Source organism: Thamnophis elegans, chromosome 2, assembly GCF_009769535.1.
Source record: "Thamnophis elegans isolate rThaEle1 chromosome 2, rThaEle1.pri, whole genome shotgun sequence".
NCBI lineage: Eukaryota > Metazoa > Chordata > Lepidosauria > Squamata > Colubridae > Thamnophis > Thamnophis elegans.
This window is the reverse complement of record NC_045542.1, coordinates 95,329,647-95,353,094: the sequence shown is the minus strand read 5'-3', so window position 1 is coordinate 95,353,094 and position 23,448 is coordinate 95,329,647. Positions and strand designations below refer to the sequence as shown.

At 36.8% G+C, this 23,448-nt stretch overlaps 1 protein-coding gene across 1 annotated transcript; it reads left to right on the top strand.

Moving 5' to 3' along the window:
- Window positions 1-29: 29 nt before the first annotated feature.
- Window positions 30-23,193, top strand: SOX30 (SRY-box transcription factor 30). The gene is made up of 5 exons (XM_032209232.1): window positions 30-1,427; window positions 9,495-9,734; window positions 10,997-11,233; window positions 16,148-16,640; window positions 21,697-23,193. The coding sequence occupies exons 1-5, from the start codon at window positions 446-448 to the stop codon at window positions 22,076-22,078; spliced, it is 2,334 nt and encodes a 777-aa protein (XP_032065123.1). The 5' UTR covers window positions 30-445; the 3' UTR covers window positions 22,079-23,193.
- Window positions 23,194-23,448: the final 255 nt, after the last annotated feature.

The following is a 23,448-nucleotide window of genomic DNA, read 5'->3' as shown; positions in this document are numbered from 1 at the left end:
AAACAGTCGCGAACCACCTTTCACTTGGTGGCAAACGGGGGCGAGGCCCAAACTCGTCCCTCGGCAAAAAAAAAAAAAGCGGCGCCACCGACGTAGAGTCCGTGTGCGCCTGTTCCCCCCCTCCCTCCCTCGGTATCCAAGGGCGACCCCATTGTTACGTGGCGCCCAGGGTAGCCATGGCAACCTCCGGGCAACAGTCCAAGGAGGGAAAAGTGAGGCACGTGGAGCCCCACAAATTGCCATTTCTGGCCGACGTGCGGCAGGCGCGAGGCCCTCGCGAGCCAGAGGGCGGGGTCGAGAGCAGGCGCGTGCACCTCGGAGTTGGGGTGGGAGGGGGAGCGGAGAACGTTTGCAAGCCAACCGCAGCAAACAAACGGGCGGTAACAGAGGACCGGGCTGAGCTCACAATCCCGTAACAATCCTACGATCAAGGGCGGGCTGCGGCATGGAGAAAGGGGCGCAGGAGGAAGCCCCAAGAGAGCAGCACCGGCTGCTGCATTCCACGGCTTGGCAGAGCACTGCCTGCATGGACCATCTTCTCCTGCACCCTCTGCCAGGACAGGGGGGCAGGGACCCACACCTTCTGCTATTCCCTCCCAAACAGGCTCCCCAGCACCATCTTCTGCACCCCCTCTCTCCCAAACAAAGCGTTTTGCACAAGGAACAGAAACTTCCACAGCCTGGGGAAGGGGGGGTCTTTAAAGAGCAACAGCATGTTTTGGAAGAGCAGATTTGTCTTGGCAGGCAACTTTCCCAGCCTGTCCTTGGGAGGGAAACTGGTGCCTATGAAAAGCAGGAAGAGGAGGAAGAAAACAGGCACCAGAAAGGGTTACAAGTGAAAGCGGAGGAACATGAGCCGGAGAACCCATTGCTCTTTTTGGGAAGTAGCAACAAGAAAAAAAGACGAGAGTCTAAAACGCTTCCAAACCGTCTTGGAGGCAAAGATGAAAGTAGCAGCAGTGTGAAAAGTGTAGGGGAAGTCAAACTGGGGAAAGTTGAAGAGACAGAGGAGATCAAGAAGGAGGCAAAGTTGAAAGAAAACTGTGATGCCAAAGTCTTGGGATCTGCAAAAGAAGGGAACATCAAAACCGAACTTGTAGAGCCTCCCGAGGAGGATTGCAAAGGGAGGGAAGAAGTGGCATCGAAGCCTCAACCATCTGCCAGTGGTCCCACTCACATTAACCAGGATGTTAGTTTGTCTCAACCTCTGGGAACCCAGCATTCTCAAGAACTGAAGATTCCTGTTACACTCCATCCAGTCCCTGCAGGGACTAGGATCCAGTTTCAGGGACCACCTCCATCTGAGCTTATAAGAGTGACTAAAGTGCCAGTGACACAAGTGCCCCTTAAAATGCAGTCCTTGCTGGAGCCTTCAGTCAAAATTGAAACTAAAGATGTTCCTCTCACAGTGCTACCCTCAGATGCAGGTATTAGAAATTAGTCAGAATTTATCACATTGACCATAAGCTGTTGTTCGTAAACATGGATTGAACAATAAGAGCTCCACTATTTTAAGGTATAAGACAGTGCACCGCACCCCTCAAAAGTTTCTGAGTCAGCAATTCATATACAATAGTGCATGTTCCAGTTCATGAATTCTATAAATATACAGGGATTATACTTCTCAAATTGTTTTACAGTTTGGGGTAGTGGTTAAGGTGCTGGCCTGGAAACTAGGAGACTGAGTTCCACTTTAGGTATAAAAGCTAACTGGGTGGACTTGCGCCAGTCCATTCTCTCAACCAAATCCCCCTTACAGAGTTGTGAGGAAAATAGAATAAGGAAGGAGTACTATGTACATTTGCTGCCTTGAGTCATTTATCAAAATAATAAAGTGGGATAAAATATATGTTTGACAGTGGAAAAGAATAAAACTGCTTAAAATGTAATAGGCCTCTGTGACAGTTCAAATTTGATTCCAAAAGATTCAGCTGCTTTAAAAAGCTGAAGACTAGTTTACTTGTGCTCACACATGTCTTTGAAATTGAATAAAAAATGCTACACAGGCCTAAAATTTAACATTTCTTTTAGGATTTAATTTGACAGTAAAACCTATATTACCAATTCATAAAACCCTATGTTACAATAAAAGTTAGGCTTTTAATTATCACATTTGTATAGCCACACATCTCAAATGTAACACTGGGCAGTGTACAATAAAGTCAGAATGATAAAAACATCTGAAATAACAAAAACAATAAACCAGGGGTCTCCAACCCCTGGGCTGTGGCCCACTACCAGGCCACAGCCTGTTTGAAAAGGCAACCCTATGTAAAATGCATTATAGTAGTCTGTGAGTGGGAGAAGTGACCAGACCACAGATAATTGTGATCAAGGAAGTGGTACAATTAGGAATAAAAATTTAAGTTATTTGCTGTCTGTTTTAGGAGGAGCTAGAATAAGCCAATAGTCCTCCATTTTTTTTTCTCACAGCTCACAAAACAAATTAGGTTGAATAAGGAGCAGGTAATGGGACATTCAGTGAAGGTCATAGCTAAATATGAATGAGAAGTCTCATATTCTAACATCTGTATAAATCTGGTTTGGTATCAAATGGCAGAGGTTTTATTCCTCTTAAGTATCTGCAATTTTATTTTAAAATAAATTTGTCTATGTCAACTGAATTTGGCTAGATGGCTAATAAATGCCTTTTCAATGACACATAGATGGAATTCTCAATTATTTAATATGATAGTGGAAATAGTGATGAAGTTAAAACCAGTCTTGTGAATTATATTTCATGGTCAATGAGAAAGAAGAAAACTATTTCCTGACCTCAGCTTTATGTTTTCTTTTGGGGAATATGTAGTGTTTATCATAAATTAAGGGGAGTCAGAAATATTCTGTCTTCCATCACTAAAGCCATTTATTTATACTGTATATAATTATAGATAGATAGATTCAGATAATTAAATATTGGTTACCGTGCTTTTGGTACTAATTTCTTGAAGGAAATTCCATAGTTCACAGATGTTGATAGGATCTGAATAAATATAGTTAAAGTTAGAATTTCACAACAGCTCTATGTTGATTATATGAGTGTCCATAAGACTTTTTTTTTTTAAATCTGTCCATTCCACAACTGTGTTACAGTATAACATGAGCAAGAGAAATCAGTATAGGGATACATGAATATGAATAGACTCTGTCCTATTGAGTTAGGGAACAAAGGGGAAAATATATCCTGTTTGTAATATTGGGAGGTAATATTCTCCTAAATAGAAATCCTGAGTGCAGGCATTTATTTTCATCCTTGCTCATATGTAAAAAGTTAAACGCTGAAACTTCCACATGGCCCATCATAGAAAAGGAGCACCTTTACCCAAAGCTGTAAAGAAAAACTGGCTGCCATTGAAAGCAGTCCAGTATTAGGATTTTATGAGAGTCTTCCTGGATCAACACCACAAATGTAAACATCTTATTAGCAAGTAAATAAACCTACTCTTGAAAATATTTTTAAAATTTAATAAATTAGTCTTTTTGGGGAACACATTTATAAAAGCATTTTTTATCTCGGTGGTATAGTATATGTGTTTTTATATGCTAAAGATTCATTTTTGGCAATTTTTTGTGGAAAAGTCCGCTACCTGAATTTCTGAAGTACTATCTGCTACTCAGTGTAGCTAGATAATATAATATTAGACAAAAATGGGTCATTATAAAGCAACTTTACATTTTACTATTAAAATGAAAGAAATGAGACTGAAAGTTTATTAATTTTTCTTTCATTGTATTTTAATATGGAAAGTATTTTATAAATGAACACTTTTACTTGAACTTTGTTGTACTGATTTTGTTTTGGGAAACTGAAAATTAGATACTTGTTCCACTATAAGGCTACAAAAAATAATTTCAAATACACATAGAATATCTGCGTTAATAGAAACATGGTGTTGAAGGGGACAACATTATGCATTATGAATGTAAAAATTACTCTCTTCATTTAATATTTAAGTATTCAAAAAAATATTGGTTTTATGGCCAAATCATTGAAAAGTCACTGATACGTTGCAATAATGAAAAAAATAAATTACTGGATTAGATGCAGATCTGGCTTCTAGACAGAAGGTTTCTTATGTTTGTATAAATTTGTGATCATAATTAAAATATGATCTAAAAGTCTCAAACAGGTTAGAAACAATGTCATGTGGTGGTTTATCTCAACATTCTTACTAAAATTAGAAAAGATGCAAAACAAAATTTCTGAACTATAACCTAAAAGAAGTGGACTTTTCAATTAAGAAAAATAATTAAAATAAATTGATTTTATACAATTTCATACTATGTATATAAATGGATAAGGAGATGCTAAATGGGATTTGTTACATTTCTATCTGTTCTCCCAGAAGCTATAGGGTTTTCTGTCTCACACAAAACTCTTTGATGTGATTTTAGCTAACTCAGGGGTGTCAAACTCAAGTCGTCATGGCGTCATCATGTGATGTATCAGGACTTTTTCCCCTTCATTAAAGGACGTGGGCATGACCAGCATCTGGCCTGTAGGCTGGGAGTTTGACAGCCCTGAGCTAAGAGATTCTACTGGCTTATTGAGGAATTGCAAACATTCAAATTCAGGTGTCTCTTAGTGCAATACTATAAAACACTTGTTTTATCTTGCAAGGAGCTTTCCAAGTGATTGGCAGTTGCATTTAAGTAAATAAATGGCTGCTTTACCTAATATTTAGTGAAAATTTGGAATTTGTTTCCATGAGTTACAATGTTGCTGGCTTGTTTAGAAGGGAACCCTTAGATTCCTAGATTGTAAATGTAATGACAGATGTGATACTTAAATTGGATTTCAAGAAGTTGGTCACTTAATAGAGATGGGGGACCAAAAAAGGCTCTATGCATTTGAGAAGAAATGTTTATCAAGATGCTCAGTTAACAAGTCTCCGGCCAGAATGCTATTCATCTGGTGACAACCTATTTATTTGGAAATGTATCCCACTGATTGCAATGGAACTTGCTCCCAGAAAGAAGCCTGATCCATATAGCATAATATGATTTGTTTTGTTGTTGATTTAGCTTATTTGTTTCATTCTATTTATATGGCTGATATCTGGCCAGCTAGCATAGCTTAAAACACCAGTGCAATAACTACCTCATTAAAAAAAAGTAAAAAGCATAAAATTGCAACCAAGAGCAGGCTGTGCTACAATAGATTAACAAGATCTTATAGACCTAATTATCCTGACCTCCATGTCTAGGAAAACAGCCAGGTCTTAAAAGCTTTCCAAAAAGCCAGCAGGGTTAGGCCCATCTGAATCTTGAGTGAGCAAGCTGTCTGAAGGATAGGTGATATGACAGAAAAAGCCAGTTTCCTGGACCCTACTCAATGACATCCTTTAATTGATGGCATCTGGGTTGTGGTATGATTTTTAGGCTGTTGTTTAAGATGCTGTGTTTTCTGAGCCAAACTAACTGGCTTGTTCAACAGGTCATGGTATAACATGATGTTAAGCTAATAGGGCCATGTAGTATATGTTTTTATATCCTGATTCAATATACATTTATAGCCATGGCTGCTTTAGTCTCGGGTAAACTCAATTTAGAAATAAAACACCAAAGGTTAGAGTCTTATTGAGCTGGGGATATTTGTATTTCTGAGTAAATGTTTATAGCTTTTCATTCAAATGTGGAATATTTTAAGATAAAACAAGAATCTAGCAGAAGTAAATTTGTGGTCTGTTGTATATACTTCATTTGTAGACAAATTAAGTATTACAAAGTATTTTGGAGCTCATGTCTTATTGACATGTATCTTAGATTTTGCCAGTGATAACCCTTTGCAGAATAATGTGGTAGACCCAGTTCTCTAAGCATATCCTTTAGAATAGTTATATAACAATTGAGGATGTGAAGACAGGAGAAGAAGTTGCTAAACATTGTTTTTCATCCTGTCATAAATTTTCTGACAGTGAGAACAATTAACCAACTTGCCTCCAGAAGTTGTGGGTGCTCCATCACTGGAGATTTTTGTCTGAAATAGTTTAGGGTTTCCTGATTTAGCAGGAGGTTGAACTAGAAGATCTCCAAGATCCCTTACAACTTTGTTATTCTGGTATCCTCTTCGTTGGAATGAGAATCTTTGTTGGACTGGATTAGAGCAAAAGCACGACTGAACAGGGGAAACCTTTACTTTTACCTTTTTAAACAATGAATGTCACTCACAAATCAGTATGCATTATACAGTATAATCTAAAACCCAAGTATCTTATTCATTGTATTTCGTTGTACAATTTTGTTGTATTTAAGTACAATGACAATAAAGATTATACTTATACTTATGGTAATTTTTATTTGTTAAATGGGAATTATTTTTGTGCAAGTGTCTGCAGCAGGTCAGCTATAACATTTAATTGGGATTAAGTGTCCCTAGATGACCCACCAAAGTGTACCATCAAATGGCAATGCTATAAAACACTTACAATGAGACGAAAGAACTTCCACTATAGTCTGTGCTGGAGCTATGCATGTAATTCTTGTGGAAATCAGTTTAGGTTTTTTTTAATGTCAAATGTAATCTCCATGAATATTTACATTTTATCAGATTTATATTTCTTTTCAAATCATAAATTGGTGGCTCATAGTAATAAAAAGTAATAAATAGTAAACAGTAAACATAAAAAATACCAAGAATATATAAATATGTTACAAATCCAAAATAATGTTTTAAACTGTCCAAAAAACCCAGCTTTTTCTGGAAAGCACTTAATGTTGGGGACAAGTGAACCTCCAATGGGAGACCATATCAATGAGCCAGCCTCAACACAGGAAAAAATGCTCTGGACTTTAATTCCCCTCCCCTCTTGAAAATGAGGACAAATAGCTGCTTCTCCTGGCTCAGTTGTTGAGATGTCTCTAGTAGGGAGATGCAGTCTTGCAAATAATCCAGCAGCAAGCTCTAAAGGGCCTTATAGATTGAGACACACTTTAAATTGCATCTTGGAGGTAATAGAAGGCCACTGCAGGAGACACAAAATAGGTTTGAAACTTCCAGGTGTTACTTAAAGACAGCCACAGGTAAAGTACCCTGTAATAGTCTAATCAGGTGATAATGAGAGCATGAATCACTGTACTCAGCTCCTTGAATCCCAAGAAAAGCTACAACTGGCACACCACCCAAGGTTGGGCAAAGCCCTCTTAGCTATAAGATCCAGCTATTTATCTAACAGGAGCCAGAGAACCCTTAAGTCCCCCATTTACCTGACAATAAGAGAAATAAATATATATTTTGATAATATTTGTTGAAGATCTTCCTTCAATCCAAATGGCAGATGGTTTGTCATGATAACTCTTTTCAAAGAATAAATATTTATTTCTGATTAGTCTGTGAAATATATAAATTATAACATGTTTATGCTCTTTTGGAAATTTCTTTGGCATTTTTATAATTATTTTCTTTTTATAGAAAAAGAAATTATTTTCTTTTAATGAAAATAAAAAAAAACAGGTGGAAATTTAACATGTGGGATGTTGTATTCTTGCATTAAGAATGTGAAGGCCCTGTTTTTCATTGTAGATTTGTTTGGGTGTGACAAGTCTCTTCTGGTTTCTTTCATTTTAGTGAATGTAATGTAGACTGTCACTGGAGAGACTAGAGTTTAATTCTACTCTAATCATGAAAGCTTGCTGGGTGATTTTTTGGGCTAGCTGCATATATATGATGCTACATTCTGTAATAAAGTAAATTATATGCACATGCACATGCCCGCACAATTAAACACACTAAGCTCCTGAAGGAAAGGTGAGATATACATCTAACAAATAATATCTTAAGAGAAGATCCTGTAAAAAATGTCCTTTCATAGGTCTCTTTCAAATTAGAAAGTGTAGCCAATATTAGATGTGCCAAAGTGAGGCTGATTTTATAAGGGAAATAAAATTCCCTCCCATTTCATACAAATACTAAAAGAAGAAAAGTATTTTTCACCAAAAAATATAACTTTGGGGCATATTGGGGGTTTTGGCACAGCATTTTCTACTTAACAACAATTTGCTAATCAATATTTTTAAATACAAGGGAAGTAATATATTCTATAATTCATTACATAATCTATGATGAATACTATAAATACTGAAATAGTAACAATTATTTTAATGTTAATGTTTAATTGCTTCCGTGATAAAGAAAAAAATCATTCAACAGTGTACAGTAGTATATTCTATTGCCCAAATATTCATTCCAATCTTAACTAAAATTCATGAATGATAGTGAATGCATATGCTTATTTCTGTAAGTTAATATATTTCTTTCAGTATATTGTGTTCTGAACATTTTTTTTTCAGTGTATTTTAGAGCTTTCACGATTTTCCTATCCATACAATTCCACAATTTAAGCATGGCTATTGGACCCACCAATAGCCATGCTTAAATTGTGGAAAATTAGATGAGAAGTTCATCCCTAATCTGATCTCTGCTCTTTTTAATCCAGGATTGCTTGTTGAGATGGGCAGCTATGCAAATAGACTGCATAAATTAAAAAAATAAATCTATAGTTCCCCATTGAAGGGCATGTAGGGTACACTCTTAAACATAGTGGACACAGTGAGACTTAATTCTGACAAATCATGGATAAATGGATAAACTTGTGTTGTTTGTGATTTTATTAGTAAATTCTAAGGACAATTTACACAGGAAAACATGGGATATTTAATCTCTCTTGTAGAATTGTAACCACATACAAGAGCATGCTTTTGTTTATTATTATTTTTTTATCACTCGGCATATAGTTTCTTATCCCCAGGGTCTAATTAGAATCAAAAAAATGTATGCAGAAGTCTCGAAACCACCTAGCGAATTTCCAATCCCTACGCCATCTTGCAAATTGTTCCTGACAACTTCACTTACTTTCAAATACAGTTTGCCCTGTGACAAAGTGGAAGTCAAAGCTGCCCCAAACTGGTAGAGAACCTGCTCATTCTTTATGTAGTTATTAACATTTACCATGCTTCATGTAGTAAGAGAAAGAATTAGTTATAAAATCCAATGGACTTGTATAACAAGTTTTTCCTCTTTTCTATTTCCAACAACTCCTTAGAGGAGGCCCCTAGTATAAAGCACATAATTCTCCAAAATATCAATGCAGAGTCTGAAGATGAATAAAGGCTCCAGGAGGAATCACATTCCTACCTCTTCCATCTGCAATAGAAAAGTAAATTACACAATCCTCACTGTCTTATATCAGCTTATAATTTCACTTTACAATAAGATCATATGACACTTGACAAAAATATATACTAGTCACCAAAATTCAAAAACTACAGCCATGTGTAATAATCATAATAATTAGAATTTAGAATTGGGGTGTGTTTGAGCCTAATGTTTGCATTTGTTGCCAGAGTTAAGCAGTGTTTTCAGCAATTGAGGTAGAGAAAATCATTTTATTATTAATTGTTAGGATCATACTTCAGTGCCCACAGAATACCGCAGAATTAGCAGTATATTCCACCCATCCCTATATTACCTAAACATTAATATTACTTTATCGTAGGGATACCAGATACTCCGTTCAGCAAAGATAGAGATGGCCATGTCAAGCGTCCTATGAATGCATTTATGGTATGGGCAAGAATTCATCGGCCAGCCTTAGCCAAAGCTAACCCTGCTGCTAATAATGCCGAGATCAGTGTCCAGCTTGGATTGGAATGGAACAAGCTCACTGAAGAACAAAAGAAACCTTATTATGATGAAGCTCAGAAGATAAAAGAAAAACACAGAGAAGAATTTCCTGGTACTAGAGAGACAATTATTTATACATTTTAATAACTGATTGCCATTAGGTAATCCACAGGTTCATGCATGGAAAAATGGTATTTAAATATAATCATTCAGGAAACAGAATCCTGGAAGATGAAAAAAACACATAGTATGTTTATATAATGAGGCAAATTTCTTAGGGTTTTTTTTCTGATTTATATATCTTCTCCCAAAGACATACAAATAGTCAAATGAATGGTGACATTATGCCACCACACATGTAAATCAATCATCTGTATATTAGTATGAGCACTAAGGTTTTCCCATTTTGTCAAGTGGGACGTATTTAGGATATGGAAATAATTATTATTTATTAAACTTTCAGACTCTCAGTGGCTCTGACAGTCCACAACAATCAAAGAAAGAAAGCCGCAACTTTTCTCTCATCTGTCTTGTGAATGTGCATTTCCACTGATTTATGTAAATCTTGTTAATTATTTGAAATTACATCTGGGAAAAATAGTTTATTCAACAAAAGGCATATGTTAATATTAATTAAACCAATTATATTAATGCTGGCAATTTCTGCTGATGTTCCTGTTTTAAATGTATAAACTCATTGCATGTCTTTGTGTTATTCCCAGTGAAATACAATCATCTAATGTAATATTTTCCAGGGCTCTGATTTTATATAAATAATCTGATGCTAAATTCTGTAATACTAAAGCAAATATAATGAATAATAGAATAAGAAAGGCATTAACTCTAGTATTAGCAGAAATAATAATGTTTTATTTAACAAAGTTGGTATTCTATCTTGATTGTAAAGTTATGCCACAATCGGGTGATAATACGGATGGCATGAATACCAATTTGGTGTAGTGATTAAAGACACTGAGCATGAGTAATAATCTTGCACAAAGCAACTGGATGATTGGGGCAATCATTTCCTTTCAGCCCTAAGAAGAAGGTAAAGGCAAACCACTTCTGAAAAATGTTGTCAAGAAAATTAATCGCCAGGACTTCCAAATTGACTCTCATGTTTGTATATAACTCAAACCAAAATCCATGGTAAGGAGAGGTATTACAAATAGAAAGAAACAGTATCTCTCTCCCTCTGAGAGATTGTAAGCTTCCTACTTATATTGTAGATATAAGTGTGTTCTTTTGCAAATGTGATTTTCTGACTTAACTGCAGAGAAGCTTATGTTACTCTTAACAATGCATATTTTCACTAGTTAAGAATTTTCAAAAGAAACTACCTTTCAGCTGGGGTACTCTTTAACATTTCTGCAGGTTGGGTTTACCAGCCAAGGCCTGGCAAAAGGAAGAGATTTCCATTGACTGTCTCCACTGTATTCTCGGGTACAACTCAGAACATCATAGCTACAAGTCCAATGACGGCCTCTACTGTCTTTACTGGGACTTCTCAGAGTATTATTACTACAAATCCAACTACCATTTACCCTTTTCGATCACCTACCTACTCTGTGGTTATACCCAACGTACAGAACAGCATTGGACATCCAGTCTGTAAGTTCATTTTTGTTGTTTATATGAAGTCTTTAAACTGGTTTGAAAGAGGAATCAAAGAGGCTATCTGTGTTAAAATTGAACAGCCCTCTCAGCAGTGGGGAAGGGATAGGACACAACTTACCTCCTGTTTATAATGCAGCCCTTTCAACAGTCCCAAGTCAATTCCACAGTCATTGGCACTCTGATTCAGGTGACTCTTGACCCAGATTAACTGCCAGGTGGTTTAATAACTCTCATAGTGGATTATTGCAAACAGTATAAATCCTTTCCATTCCCCACCAGTTAGTTAGAACTGAAGAAATTTCTTGGGTAAGAAATGAAATGTCTTGAAGAAAAATCAAGAAAATCCATTTGCCTGTTTGAAAGCACCTTTGGAATAAGAATTTTAATTCCTATAAGCACATTCATAGCATAGTTTTGTAGAAATCTTTAAACTAGCAACTAAATATTGCACTTATATTTAGAAGTCTTCAGCAAGTTGAACAAACTAATAAAATATAACCATACTTTTATAAGCATTTTTTTTCAAATTTGTAAATTTGATTCTTATTAAGTCCCCTTTAAGTGAATCCACATGGTGAAACTTACATAGTATTAAATTTCTGACAACACCATTCTGGTCTGTTTTCTCTCACTTCTATAATAAATTGAACCAGAAATGTGCTTCTTTTGTAAAGGCTGGTGTCATGTTATAGCAACCACCTCAAGTTAAACTGATTCTTCCAAAAAAGAATCTCAGAATTTTTCTTAGTTAGACATGCTAAGATTAGGGGGATAGGGGTCAAGAATTTATCCAAATGCACACTATTTCCAGTTTAGAACCAATTTATCCCTTAATGCTCCCTTATGATGGAGTATTTCTTCATTTTTTGTAACAGTTCTGTTGTGCACACAGTTCTTTCCTTAAAAAGGAAGTTTGAAGGTAGCTGTCTCCTAAATATGTCAATCTTTGAACCAACTTTTTCATTGGGACAGTATGTATCTGTTCATTGTCTTTATCAGAGTGAAAATTAATTCTCAGATATGGACATATCCTCTACACAGTTTTCTTGGCATGAAATGGAAGTGGTTTGCCATTGCTTTCTCTCAGAATACATTTTTCAGAACTCTAATCCAACATACCTTCTAGGCTACAATCAAATATTAACCAGAACTAACCCTTTATAAAGAGACACAGTGGCTCAGTGGCTAAGACACTGAGCTTGTCAATCAAAAGGTCAGCAATTTGACGGTTCGAATCCCTAGTGCTGCGTAATGGAGTAAGCTCCTGTTACTTGTCCCAGCTTCTACCAACCTAGCAGTTCGAAAGCATGTAAAAATGTAAGTAGAAAAAATAGGAACCACCTTTGGTGGGAAGGTAACAGTGTTCTGTGCGCCTTTGGCATTTAGTTATGCCGGACATATGATCACTGAGACGTCGTTGGACAACGCTGGCTGTTCGGTTTTGAAACTGAGTTGAGCACCACTCTATAGAGTCGGGAATGACTAGCACATATGTGTGATGGGAATCTTTACTTAATCTTTATAACTTTATAGATTACATGACTGGGTGTTGCCACTTATTGAATTGAGGCTAATTTTCTGAAATGTATAATATTACCAGTGGCATCTACTATGTGTGTATATGTCAAAACTTGCAAAATAATGAATCTATTGTAACAAGCAGTGTCCATTTTCTTTTGACATGAATCAATGCACACATGTACAATGCGTGCCCACTAGCTTACAGATTTTGATACTCACAGATACTTTAGAAGACTGGTAAAATGAACTGTAGGATTGTCTCTTCATTCCATTGCCTGTTACCATGGGACGCTTTCATATCATTTCATTCAGTAAATCCTTAGAAGCAATTTGAAGACCATTTGTAATCATTTTCACTTCTGCCATTTAAAAATACTGTAAAAAGAAGGGGGCAGTTTCGGCCATAAACTGCTTCAAGCTCTGCAATAACAAAAAATATCATTTCCCATTTTACCCAAGTAGAGGAAAAAAAGAAAGAAACAGCTTGTTAAAGAGAAAGGGGAAACAGGGAAAAAAAGTCTATCAATTTTACTCCTAGATAAGGCCTGTAGTAATATAATATTGTACTTCCATTTTAAGCCAGAACGCTGTTGGAGTATATTTTGTATTTTCTATGGATAACATCCTTCATATTAATTCCATGGCTTTTCTGTCTTTTAATACAGAGTTTCCCAACCTTTCCGGGTTGGCAGCCTAGGGCACAGTGGGGATTGAGAGTGAGAAGGAAAATGGGGGATGGTTTGTGTGAGTGGGGTTGTGAGCCCGTGCACACATGCACAGCAGCCAGTCACACAGCCCAGTTGTGAATAGGCCCGTGTTTTAATAGGATATAATTTTGATATGGGCAGTAACTGATATAAGTATTGAATCTAGTCATAAAAAAGGTCATTTTCACTTTAGAATTTAGATATTTTTTATCATCTGATTACGGTAACTTCAAAGAATTCTTTGAGGGTTTTGTTTTATTTTTTATTTTGAAATGACAAAATAGCACTTAAATCAAGAAAAGACCAGCTAAGACTCACAGTCAGCCAAATTGTTCTCCTTTTTGTTCCCAAACCCCACCTGCAATTGTACTATTAAAATTCAGTGATAAAATGACATTTCCTCTTCCTTAAGGAAACTGGCTCAAAACTAATTGTGTGAAATTTCTACTAACTTAAACATACTTATTTTTGTGTAAAAATAAAACTCCTCAAAACATAAACATACTCCAAAAGTTCAACTCTTTTGTGTTAAAAAAATTGCCCACCCCCACTAGAATGTGGTCTAAAATGAGGGTTATCAAAAATATAAAATAGATGATGAAAATAGCATTTACTGCAAATGTTATAAAAATGTGAGATGAGCTATTTGAAATCATCCTCAGTATCGAAGTCATACTACTATTTTTTTTCTATCCTTCTTGAAAAAGTTAATTTTCTCCAGAAGGAAAAGAGCTAGAAAATTGACATCCTGGAGAACTTCACGGTTCACCGACAAAAGCGCGCCCGACTAAACCGCAGTGACAAAACCGCGAGTTCGAAAGCGCTCTGACGAATGAGCGCTGAATCGCGTCGACAACAGCGCAGCGACAGAAGCGCGCTGTAAAGCTAACCCTAAACCTAACCCTAAACATAACGCTAACCCTAAACCTAACCCTAAACCTAACCCTTACCTTAACTTAAATCGCCCTTCTGTCGACGCGCTGTTGTAAATCGCCCTTCTGTCAACGCGCTGTTGTCGGCGCATTGATGATGTCGCGGTTTTAGCGACATGGTTTTGTTGGCATGCTTTTGTCGTGCGCGCTTTTGTCGGGTCACGGAACTTCACTACTATTGAGGTGATCCACAATAAAGCTATATTTGGAAGCAGCATTAATCATGCTAGAGTTCACAGATTAAAAATAACAACAAATGTGGGAACATAATCTCTCATAAACATTTATTATTTCATGCAAATGAATTTATATGTGTGTGCGTGTGTTTGTAAGTGTGTGTGTGTGTGTATAATATAATGTCAACACTTTCATATATATGAAATACTCACCAAATGAAACTGGATAATTGGTGTCTTAACTTTTGGATATGTATTTAATTTCTAATTACATATACAGTATTATAAAACAATGGAATACAGACCTAAATATAGGCTTTTATTAACAAATTTGAAAGATATCCTAAATATCTTTGGATATTAAGATGACAGATACAGTATTTGTTTGTTTGTTTGTTTGTTTGATAAATAAAGAGAGCCAGATTGATGAGATGTTAAGGTGCTGGTCCAGAAACCAGGAGACTATGAGTTCCTTAGACAGGAAAGCTGGCTGGTGAACTTGGGGCTATCCCTTAGTCCAAGGGTGTTACACTGGTGGCCTGCGGGCCAGATGTGTCATGCGCAGGCCACGCCACCCCAGCACCTGAAGGGGAAAAACGCTGTGAAACATCACATGATGGCAACGTGATGCCATGAGTTTGATACCCGTGCCTTAGTCTAACTCGCCACACAGGGTTGTTGTAGGGAAAATAGGAAGAGGAAGGAGTATTAGGAACATTTGCTGCCTTGAGTTACTTATATACAGTAATAAATGTGAGATAAAAATCAAATTAATAAATCATTCATGACTGAACAGCATACAAAATTTCAAACACAAAAACAATACTACAAAATAGGCAAAAACATAACAAAAATAATTTTAAAAAGTTAAAACAATATCAACCTTTTAAAAAGCAAAACAAAATCCCATAATCTCCAGAGCAGCATGCTCAATTTTCCTATCAATACAGTCTCCATATCCATGTTTTCAGATTCCCAGGCCAGATGGCAAAGCAGTGTTTTCAGGCCCTTTTAGTCAGCCAATACAGTTGAGGCCAATCTGACATCAAAAGGAATAGTATTCCAAAGGGTAGGTGTTTAGCAGATAAACCTTTCCTCCTTGGTCCCATTAGATGCCATTCCTTCATGGATAGGACTCTTCACATGCCTTTCCTCCTGGATCTGTTGGTTAGGTGTGATTTGAGAGAGGTGTCCTTCAAATCACCCATCCCCATGCCATTTTATACTAAACAGAATTAATCAATAAACTTTTATTGTTGATAATAGTAATGAATTTCCAAAAATAGAAGGAATTTGAGTTTTCAGATTTACAAACTTAAGGAATTATACTTTAATATTTCTTTATCTTTTTTTCAAAGTATAATTGCATAGTACAATTTTTATAAAAGCATAGCTTATATTATAGTCCTGCACATATTAATTACGGAACATATGTAATGATTTTCACACATAGTATAATTATTATTTGTTGGCAAATATTTTGTAGTAAAAGAAGATGAAATAAACTTTAAATAAGAAAACTACTATTACTATGAGTTTTTCAGTTACAACTGATTATTTTCCTTTCCAAAGGTGAAGCCGCTTCTACTATCCAGTTGCCAGCTCCTTCTGCTCAGCATCCAGGCCCTATTACACTGTTCCAGCCAAGTGTAGGAAATACAACACCGTTAGCTGCCTCAACTGCAAACCTGCCAATTCGGCCAGTCCTTCAGCCTCAACGATTTGCTGCACCTTCCCCAACAGAAGCTCATCGTGTATCTTCAGGAACAAATTGCTCTATAAAGAGACCCACCCAGATTTCTATTGAAAGTTCAAGCAGGACCCCAAATAATACAAGCACTACTCACCCTAGATACAGTATCTCAAATAGCCAACCTCCCAAGGAATACTCAGGTGTTTCTCCATGTTCTAGAAATGGACCTATTCCTCAAGCACCACCTATCCCTCATCCACACGTCTATCAGCCTCCTCCCATTGGTCATCCGGCAACTCTCTTTGGAGCTCCTCCTCGATTTTCATTTCACCATCCTTACTTTTTACCAGGGCCTCATTATTTCCCATCAAGGTAATGCAACCACATACTTGCATTCTGGAATATGTAATTAGATGCACTATGCCAAGGTTTGCAGTTACTGTTAGCAAAAGTGCAATAACATTAGACATTTTTCCTTCTGTTTTCCTCTGTTTCTTTTCATACGGAACTTCCATACATTTCATTCTACTGAAAATATTTTCATCGAATTTTCCAGTCACCATAGAGCAGTGATGGCGAACCTTTTTTGGCTCACCTGCCATAAGTGGAGGGGAGTGGAGGGGGGTTGTGCGTGGGCATGCTGCACCCATAATGCAATGTGTGACCCCCTCCCCAGCGCACATGCATGCATGACAGGCGTGACTCCGCATTTTTTGCATGTTTTTTTCGCCCTCCACAGGCTCCAGAGGCTTTATAGGAGCCTCCCCGAAGGCCCTCTGGAAGCTTCAGGACTTCCCTAAGGCTCCAGAGGACTAAAAACAGCCCTACGAGCTGACCGGATGTGACTTCCGGTTTGTCTGATATAGGGTTTCCTGCCTAGGCAGGGGGTTGGACTAGAAGACCTCCAAGATCCCTTCCAACTCTGCTATTGTATTGCATTGTATTGTCCATTGGGTCATTTTTCGTCCTCCGGACCTTCAGGGAAGTGTCTGAAAGGCCCCTGAAGGCTCCAGAGGGCTTAAACTGGCCCTATGAGCAAACCGGTTTGCCCGTAGGGCCAGTTTTTCATGCTCCCGAGGCTTCAGGGAAGCTCCTGAAGCCTCCGGAAGGCCTTCGCAGGGGGGGGGGGAGGCTGCTTTCAGCCTTCCCAGGCTCCTATAAAGCCTCTGGAGCCGGGGGGGGGGGGGGGGGGGGACGAAAAATGGCTTTAAAAAAGGCTGAACTCAGCTGGCCAGCACGCACATGCACGCTGGCCAGATGACAGGGCAATGCTTCATGTGCTCTGACAAATGGAGCCGTGTGCCACCTGTGGCACACATGCCATAGGTTCGCCATCTTGGCCATAGAGGCTTTTAAGGATTTTTCTCTCACGTCCAATCTTTTAAATCTGTCAAGTACATTGCCTCTTGTTAAGATTTTAATTTATTAGAAAGCACGAAACAAGACCTTCCAAGTAGAAAAAACAAGTCATAACTATCATACTCATCTAATTATTAAAACATCTTTCCAAGAAACAATCTGAATGTTTGGGCTGTACCAATCATTTTTTGATTAGAGACCTCAAACTCCAATGGTTCAGTTTCTGATTGGCAGCCTTGATTTTTCTTAAATTAGGTATAAACCCATTACAATCTGGGCATGTATATATATTTGACCTGAAATCACTGTCTTCCTTCAAGAGAAGACTGGATGATGGTGGTGGTATCTGATACATATCAATCAATCAAGGTGACAAACATATCTAATACTCCTGCCTCCCACAACAATATTCTTAGGTGGGTTGGGCTGAGAAAGAGTGACTGGCCCAAAGTCACCCAACTAACTTTCATGCCTAAGGGAGGCCTATAATTCACAATCTCCTGGGTTCTAGGCTAACTCTTCAACATGACACTAAGCTGACTGACTTTTTAGATCTCTTGTATAATCACTTCTGAGTTGAAGTCACCCTAAGCATATGGTAAATATACCACAGATTGTTTAATAAGATGTAGTGGTTTGCACAAGACAGTAAACCATAAAGCATGTTTTAAATATAATGTCTGAATTTATACAACATGCTAAACAGAATAAAATATACTTTAGATTTACGTGAATCTCCCCTTAAGTCAATGTTTCCTTGCTGAACTACTACTATTTTTTAAACCTTCTTCCACAAGGGTCCACTAAACAGTGTGATAAGGAAAGTATTTATTTATAAATTGAGAAAAGAGCAGAGTACTCTAATTTTAGCTATCTAGCTATGCTCTTATTCTTGAAAATGATCAATGACCTGTTAATTTCACTTTGGAGCTGCTGTAGTGCATATTGTGTATAGCATTCACAATCTTAGCAGTTACTATAAATTGGGATAGGACAGGTCAGAAGAAACATTAAGTAAAATTTATTACAAGACAAGTTTGAATCCTGGTGACTTTACTAAGTTAACCATCTAGGATTTTTTTTTATTCCCCAGTCTAACTATCACCTCTGATAGGTGATCAGTATGCCCCTGCCAAGCCTATAAAGCCTGTTCAGATATTGTTAATTTGTTAAGAAAAAACTTGCATTTATATTAAATGCAAAGGCGGACTTTTAAAAACAAAAGTTTGTTTAGCTTGTATGGCTTGGTATAAGAGTGCTTTTGTTTATTGATCTATCACCTGTCTTATTAGTATTCAGGGTTTTGCAATATAAGACATGAGCCACAAGGCAAAAATAACTGCCAGTGAAGATAAATATGCTTAGTCTTACAGTATATGCTGCTCCACAGTACTTTACAGCACTTTGAGCAGTTTACATCATATTGCCCTCAACTATCTGGGTCCGCATTTTACCAACCTTGGAAGGATAGAAAGCTGAGATAATATTGAGCTCCATCAGGATCAATTTCTCAGCTGTGGGCAGAATTAGCTCGCAATACTGAGTTCTGTACACTGTGGCACAATACACTGTGCCACCAGGGCTTATTGTAAAAGCCATTATAAAAAATTATAAAATTATTATAAAAATATTTTGAACTGATTTCAGAGATGGAGTTATGTTGTTACAATATAGACCAATTGGAGGGAAATGAAATGCAGAATTCAAGACAGTGGTTATCTTATTGTTAATCATAAAGATCCAGAACTACATGACTTCTCTTACTCAATGCCAGGAAATTATTTGATAAACAGCAACTTTTCTGTAAATTGCTACATGTAATCATCACAATGCCTCACCTATTTAATTTGCTTCTGATATCTCTATTTACATGTTTCTTGTACCCATTTAAATCTTGTATTTCTGTGTGTGTGTGAGAGAGAGGGGTGGGTGGGTGGATGTTCAAAATGCTTCAAATTGAAGTGCTATTTTAGTTTTGAAACAATTTTCACATTATTCAGTTCATCCATCCATCTAAATGGTTGCAGGAACTGAATATGTCTAGTTTAAGAGAAAGAAGAACTAGGGGAGACATGATACCAGTGTTCCAATATCTCAGGGGTTGCCACAAAGAAGAGGGAGTCAAACTATTCTCCAAGGCACCTGGGGGCAGAACAAGAAGCAATGGGTGGAAACTAATCAAGGAGAGAAGCAACTTAGAACCGAGGAGAAATTTCCTGACAGTTAGAACAATTAATCAGTGGAACAGCTTGCCTCCAGAAGTTGTGAATGCCCCAACATTGGAAGTCTTTAAGAAGATGTTGGATAGCCATCTGTCTGAAACGGTATAAGGTTTCCTGCCTAGGCAGGGGGTTGGACTAGAAGACCTCCAAGGTCCCTTCCAACTCTGTTATTGTATTGTATTGTAAATTATCAGGAGCTTTAGTTGAAGGGGAATAGAAATACATACTTGTTAACATTCGCATAAACAGTAAAACAGACTTTGTGGCATTTCTCATCAGCACAGAATTTTTTAATTGCCTTTTAATTTTTATTAACCGTTTCTATCTAAATTGAGGATGTTGCTGGAGTGTTTATTGGTTTTGTTTATTTTATGTCACGTTAAACCATCTTGTTATTTTGGGATGAATGCTATACTATATATTCATTAATTAAATCAGCTTTTATTAAAAGTTGGGGGTAAGTGACTGAATTGTCCTACATCTGGATTGAATACTATACTGTAGGACTACTAGACAATATTCTACTTTTTGCATCTATAGACCTTGTAGCAAAAACCTTAGATGCGGCTATAGACCTCCTCCAAAAGTTGTTACAGAACTGATTTTAAATGTGACCAGAAAAAATACTAAATATGTGAGGAATAACTCTAATACTCTTAATTAAACATACAAATTAAATATTAATAGAATTAAAGTTAAATGAACTTTTTATCCTCCTGCAGACAATATCTTTAGTCACTTGGCTTTCAATTGAAAAGTCAAATACAGTTTTTAGCCTGAAAGAGAATGTACCTTCCTATTAGTTTAACTAAAGGCTTAAATAAAGTTCTGCTATGCACGTACAGGTAGACCTCGACTTACAACAGTTCATTTAGTGACTGTTCAAAGTTACAGTGGCATTGAAAAAAGTGACTTACGTCCATTTTTTACACTTATGACCATTGCTGCATCCCAATGGTCAGTGGTGGAATTCAGGCAGTTTGACCCACTTCAGGAAAACCAGTTGTTTACTTTCTGAGCGGTTTGGTGAACTGGTTGTTGGAAGAAATCATTAGGGTAGAGAACTGATTGTTAATTTATTTGAATCCACCGTTGCCCATGGTCATGTGATTTATATTTGGATGCTTGACAACAAACTCACATTTTATGATAGTTGCAGTGTCCCAGAATCATGTGATCCCCTTGTGTGACCTTTTGCGACCTTCTGACAAGCAAAGTCAATGGGGAAGCCAGATTCACTTAATAACCGTGTGACCAATTTAAGAACTGCAATGATTCACTTAACAAATCTGGCAAGAAAAGTCATAAACTGGGGCAAAACTTAACAAATTTCTCACTTAGCAGCATAAATTTTGGGATCAATTGTGGTCTGTTGACCTGACTTCAGTTGAGTCCAAAATTTCTATTGCTAAGCAAGGCAATTATTAAATGAGTTTGGACCTAATTTAAGACAATTTTTTTTGCCACAGTTAAGTGAATCACTGCAGCTGTTAAATGAATCATGTGCCTATTAAGCAAATCTGGCTTTCCCCATTGACTTTGCTTGTTGGAAACCAGCTGGGAAGGTTACAAATGGTGATCACATGACCTCAAGACAGTACAGCTGTCCTGAATACATGCCAAGTGCCTGAATTTTGATCACATGATCCTGGGGGATGCTGCAGTGTCGTAAGTGTGAAAACTGTTTTAAAAAAAAGGTCTCTTTTCCCCCCCAGTGCCATTGTAATGTTGAACAGTCAGTAAACAAATGGTTGTAAATTAAGAACTACTTATATGTGTTAGTAGTAATATATCATTCCTATGGCAAAGCAATCAAACTAACCTGTTTTTCCTTTGTTTTGATGCAGCACATGTCCATATAGCCGGCCTCCTTTTGGCTATGGGAATTTCCCCAGCTCCATGCCTGAATGCCTTGGCTTTTATGAAGACCAGTATCAAAAGCACGAGGCCATGTTTTCTGCCCTGAACAGAGACTACCCTTTTAGAGAATATTCTGATGAACACACGCATAGTGAAGACTCCCGCAGCTGTGAGAGCTTGGAAGGGACATCCTATTACAGCAGCCATAGTCAGACTGAAGAGGAGTATTTAAACCCTATGCCACAGTTGGACATTGGGGCACTTGAAAATGTTTTTACAGCCACCCCTTCCACCCCTTCTAGTGTACAGCAAGTCAATGTGACTGATAGTGATGATGAGGAAGAAGGAAAGGTGTTGAGAGATTTGTAATTTTTCAGATCAAATCTAGCATACTTTTTAAAACATGAAATAAAACATGTTCCTCATGTAACACTATTTTAGTGAGTGTTATCTAGAAGGCATAGTAAATCTAGATTGTTCCGAAGTTTTTATGACACATGGGAGAGTTCCTGAACCAATGTATCATCACAGGTACTGTATCTTTTTATATTAATTTTGCATACTCTGCTGATCAAGGCAGACTTTAAGATGGTGAAAACTTTTTCATTTAGTTACCTCTTGCCTTTTAGCTGAATGTTATGGGTAATGTTTCCAGAGACCATGTGAATAGTGTACCTTGATTCTACATTTAGCTAAACTTGATTTGTCAACATTTTGCATTCAAAAAATGCACTGAAGAAGTTTGATAATTAATGAAATCAGGGCATTGGCCTATATACCTTGTGTCATGCAATGCTAGAAGCAACATAATTGTGTGCAATTTACCACATTTTTTAAAATCTGCTGTTGAGCAAATACAGACCTTAATTTAAATAGAATCATACTATTTATGATGGGAAACATCATTTTCCTATTTCAGTCTCTGTTCCTTGGTGACATGGTGAGATTTTAATTTTTATCAAGATAAAAAATGTATTTATTTCTCTGTTGTACCTATGGTGTGCACATACTTTGTTATGCATAATTCAGAGTTGTCAGATTTTAAAAATCTGGCCTGTGGTGAAAGTAGTTATTTTTATAAAAGCAACTACAGTTGTTCCAGAATCTAATCTATATTTATGCTGAAATTGCTATATAATTATCTGGTCTGCAGCCCCTCTTATGGTTTAACTTATTCCTCTGCAAGAACAATTAGTTTTTTAACATCCATATAAATGGAAAAGTTATATAATTCTAAGAATAAGTAAGAATCAATCTAGCTTTCAGTTGTATACAAGCAGGTTATGATTCTATACCAGAATATAAGTAAAAACAATATTACAAACAGTAAATTTTAAAATGTAGTGCTTCAAAAGTAGTTGTAAAGAAGATGAAACATTACTAAGCTATTTGTTCATGTTACAAACCAATTTCTGTTTTGGGGAAAGGGGCTGATAGTATAGATGTTTTTTTTGTTATGTTAAAATAAAATCACATGAACCATATGTTGTTACCTCTCTATATTGTGACAAACAATGAATTATGACCTTTGCTTGTATGTACATAATAAGGTCAAATGTGGTTACCAATTTTAATACTGCTTGGAGGGATTTATTTTAAGGATAATCATACAAAGAGTGTGCTATAACTATTGTAAGTTGATTGAAAATGTTAGTCCTTTTCATGACATTTCATTTAACTTGTGAATTATCATATGTATTGAGATAATAGCCTTTATTGGATAAAAAAAAATTAAGAAT

Excerpts from the sequence above, each read along its gene's own strand:
- SOX30 (XM_032209232.1), top strand. The coding sequence starts at position 446 with ATGGAGAAAGGGGCGCAGGAGGAAGCCCCAAGAGAGCAGCACCGGCTG. Across the intron at positions 11,234-16,147 it reads CAGCATTGGACATCCAGTCT|GTGAAGCCGCTTCTACTATC; the intron begins GTAAGTTCATTT and ends TCCTTTCCAAAG. Across the intron at positions 16,641-21,696 it reads CCTCATTATTTCCCATCAAG|CACATGTCCATATAGCCGGC; the intron begins GTAATGCAACCA and ends GTTTTGATGCAG.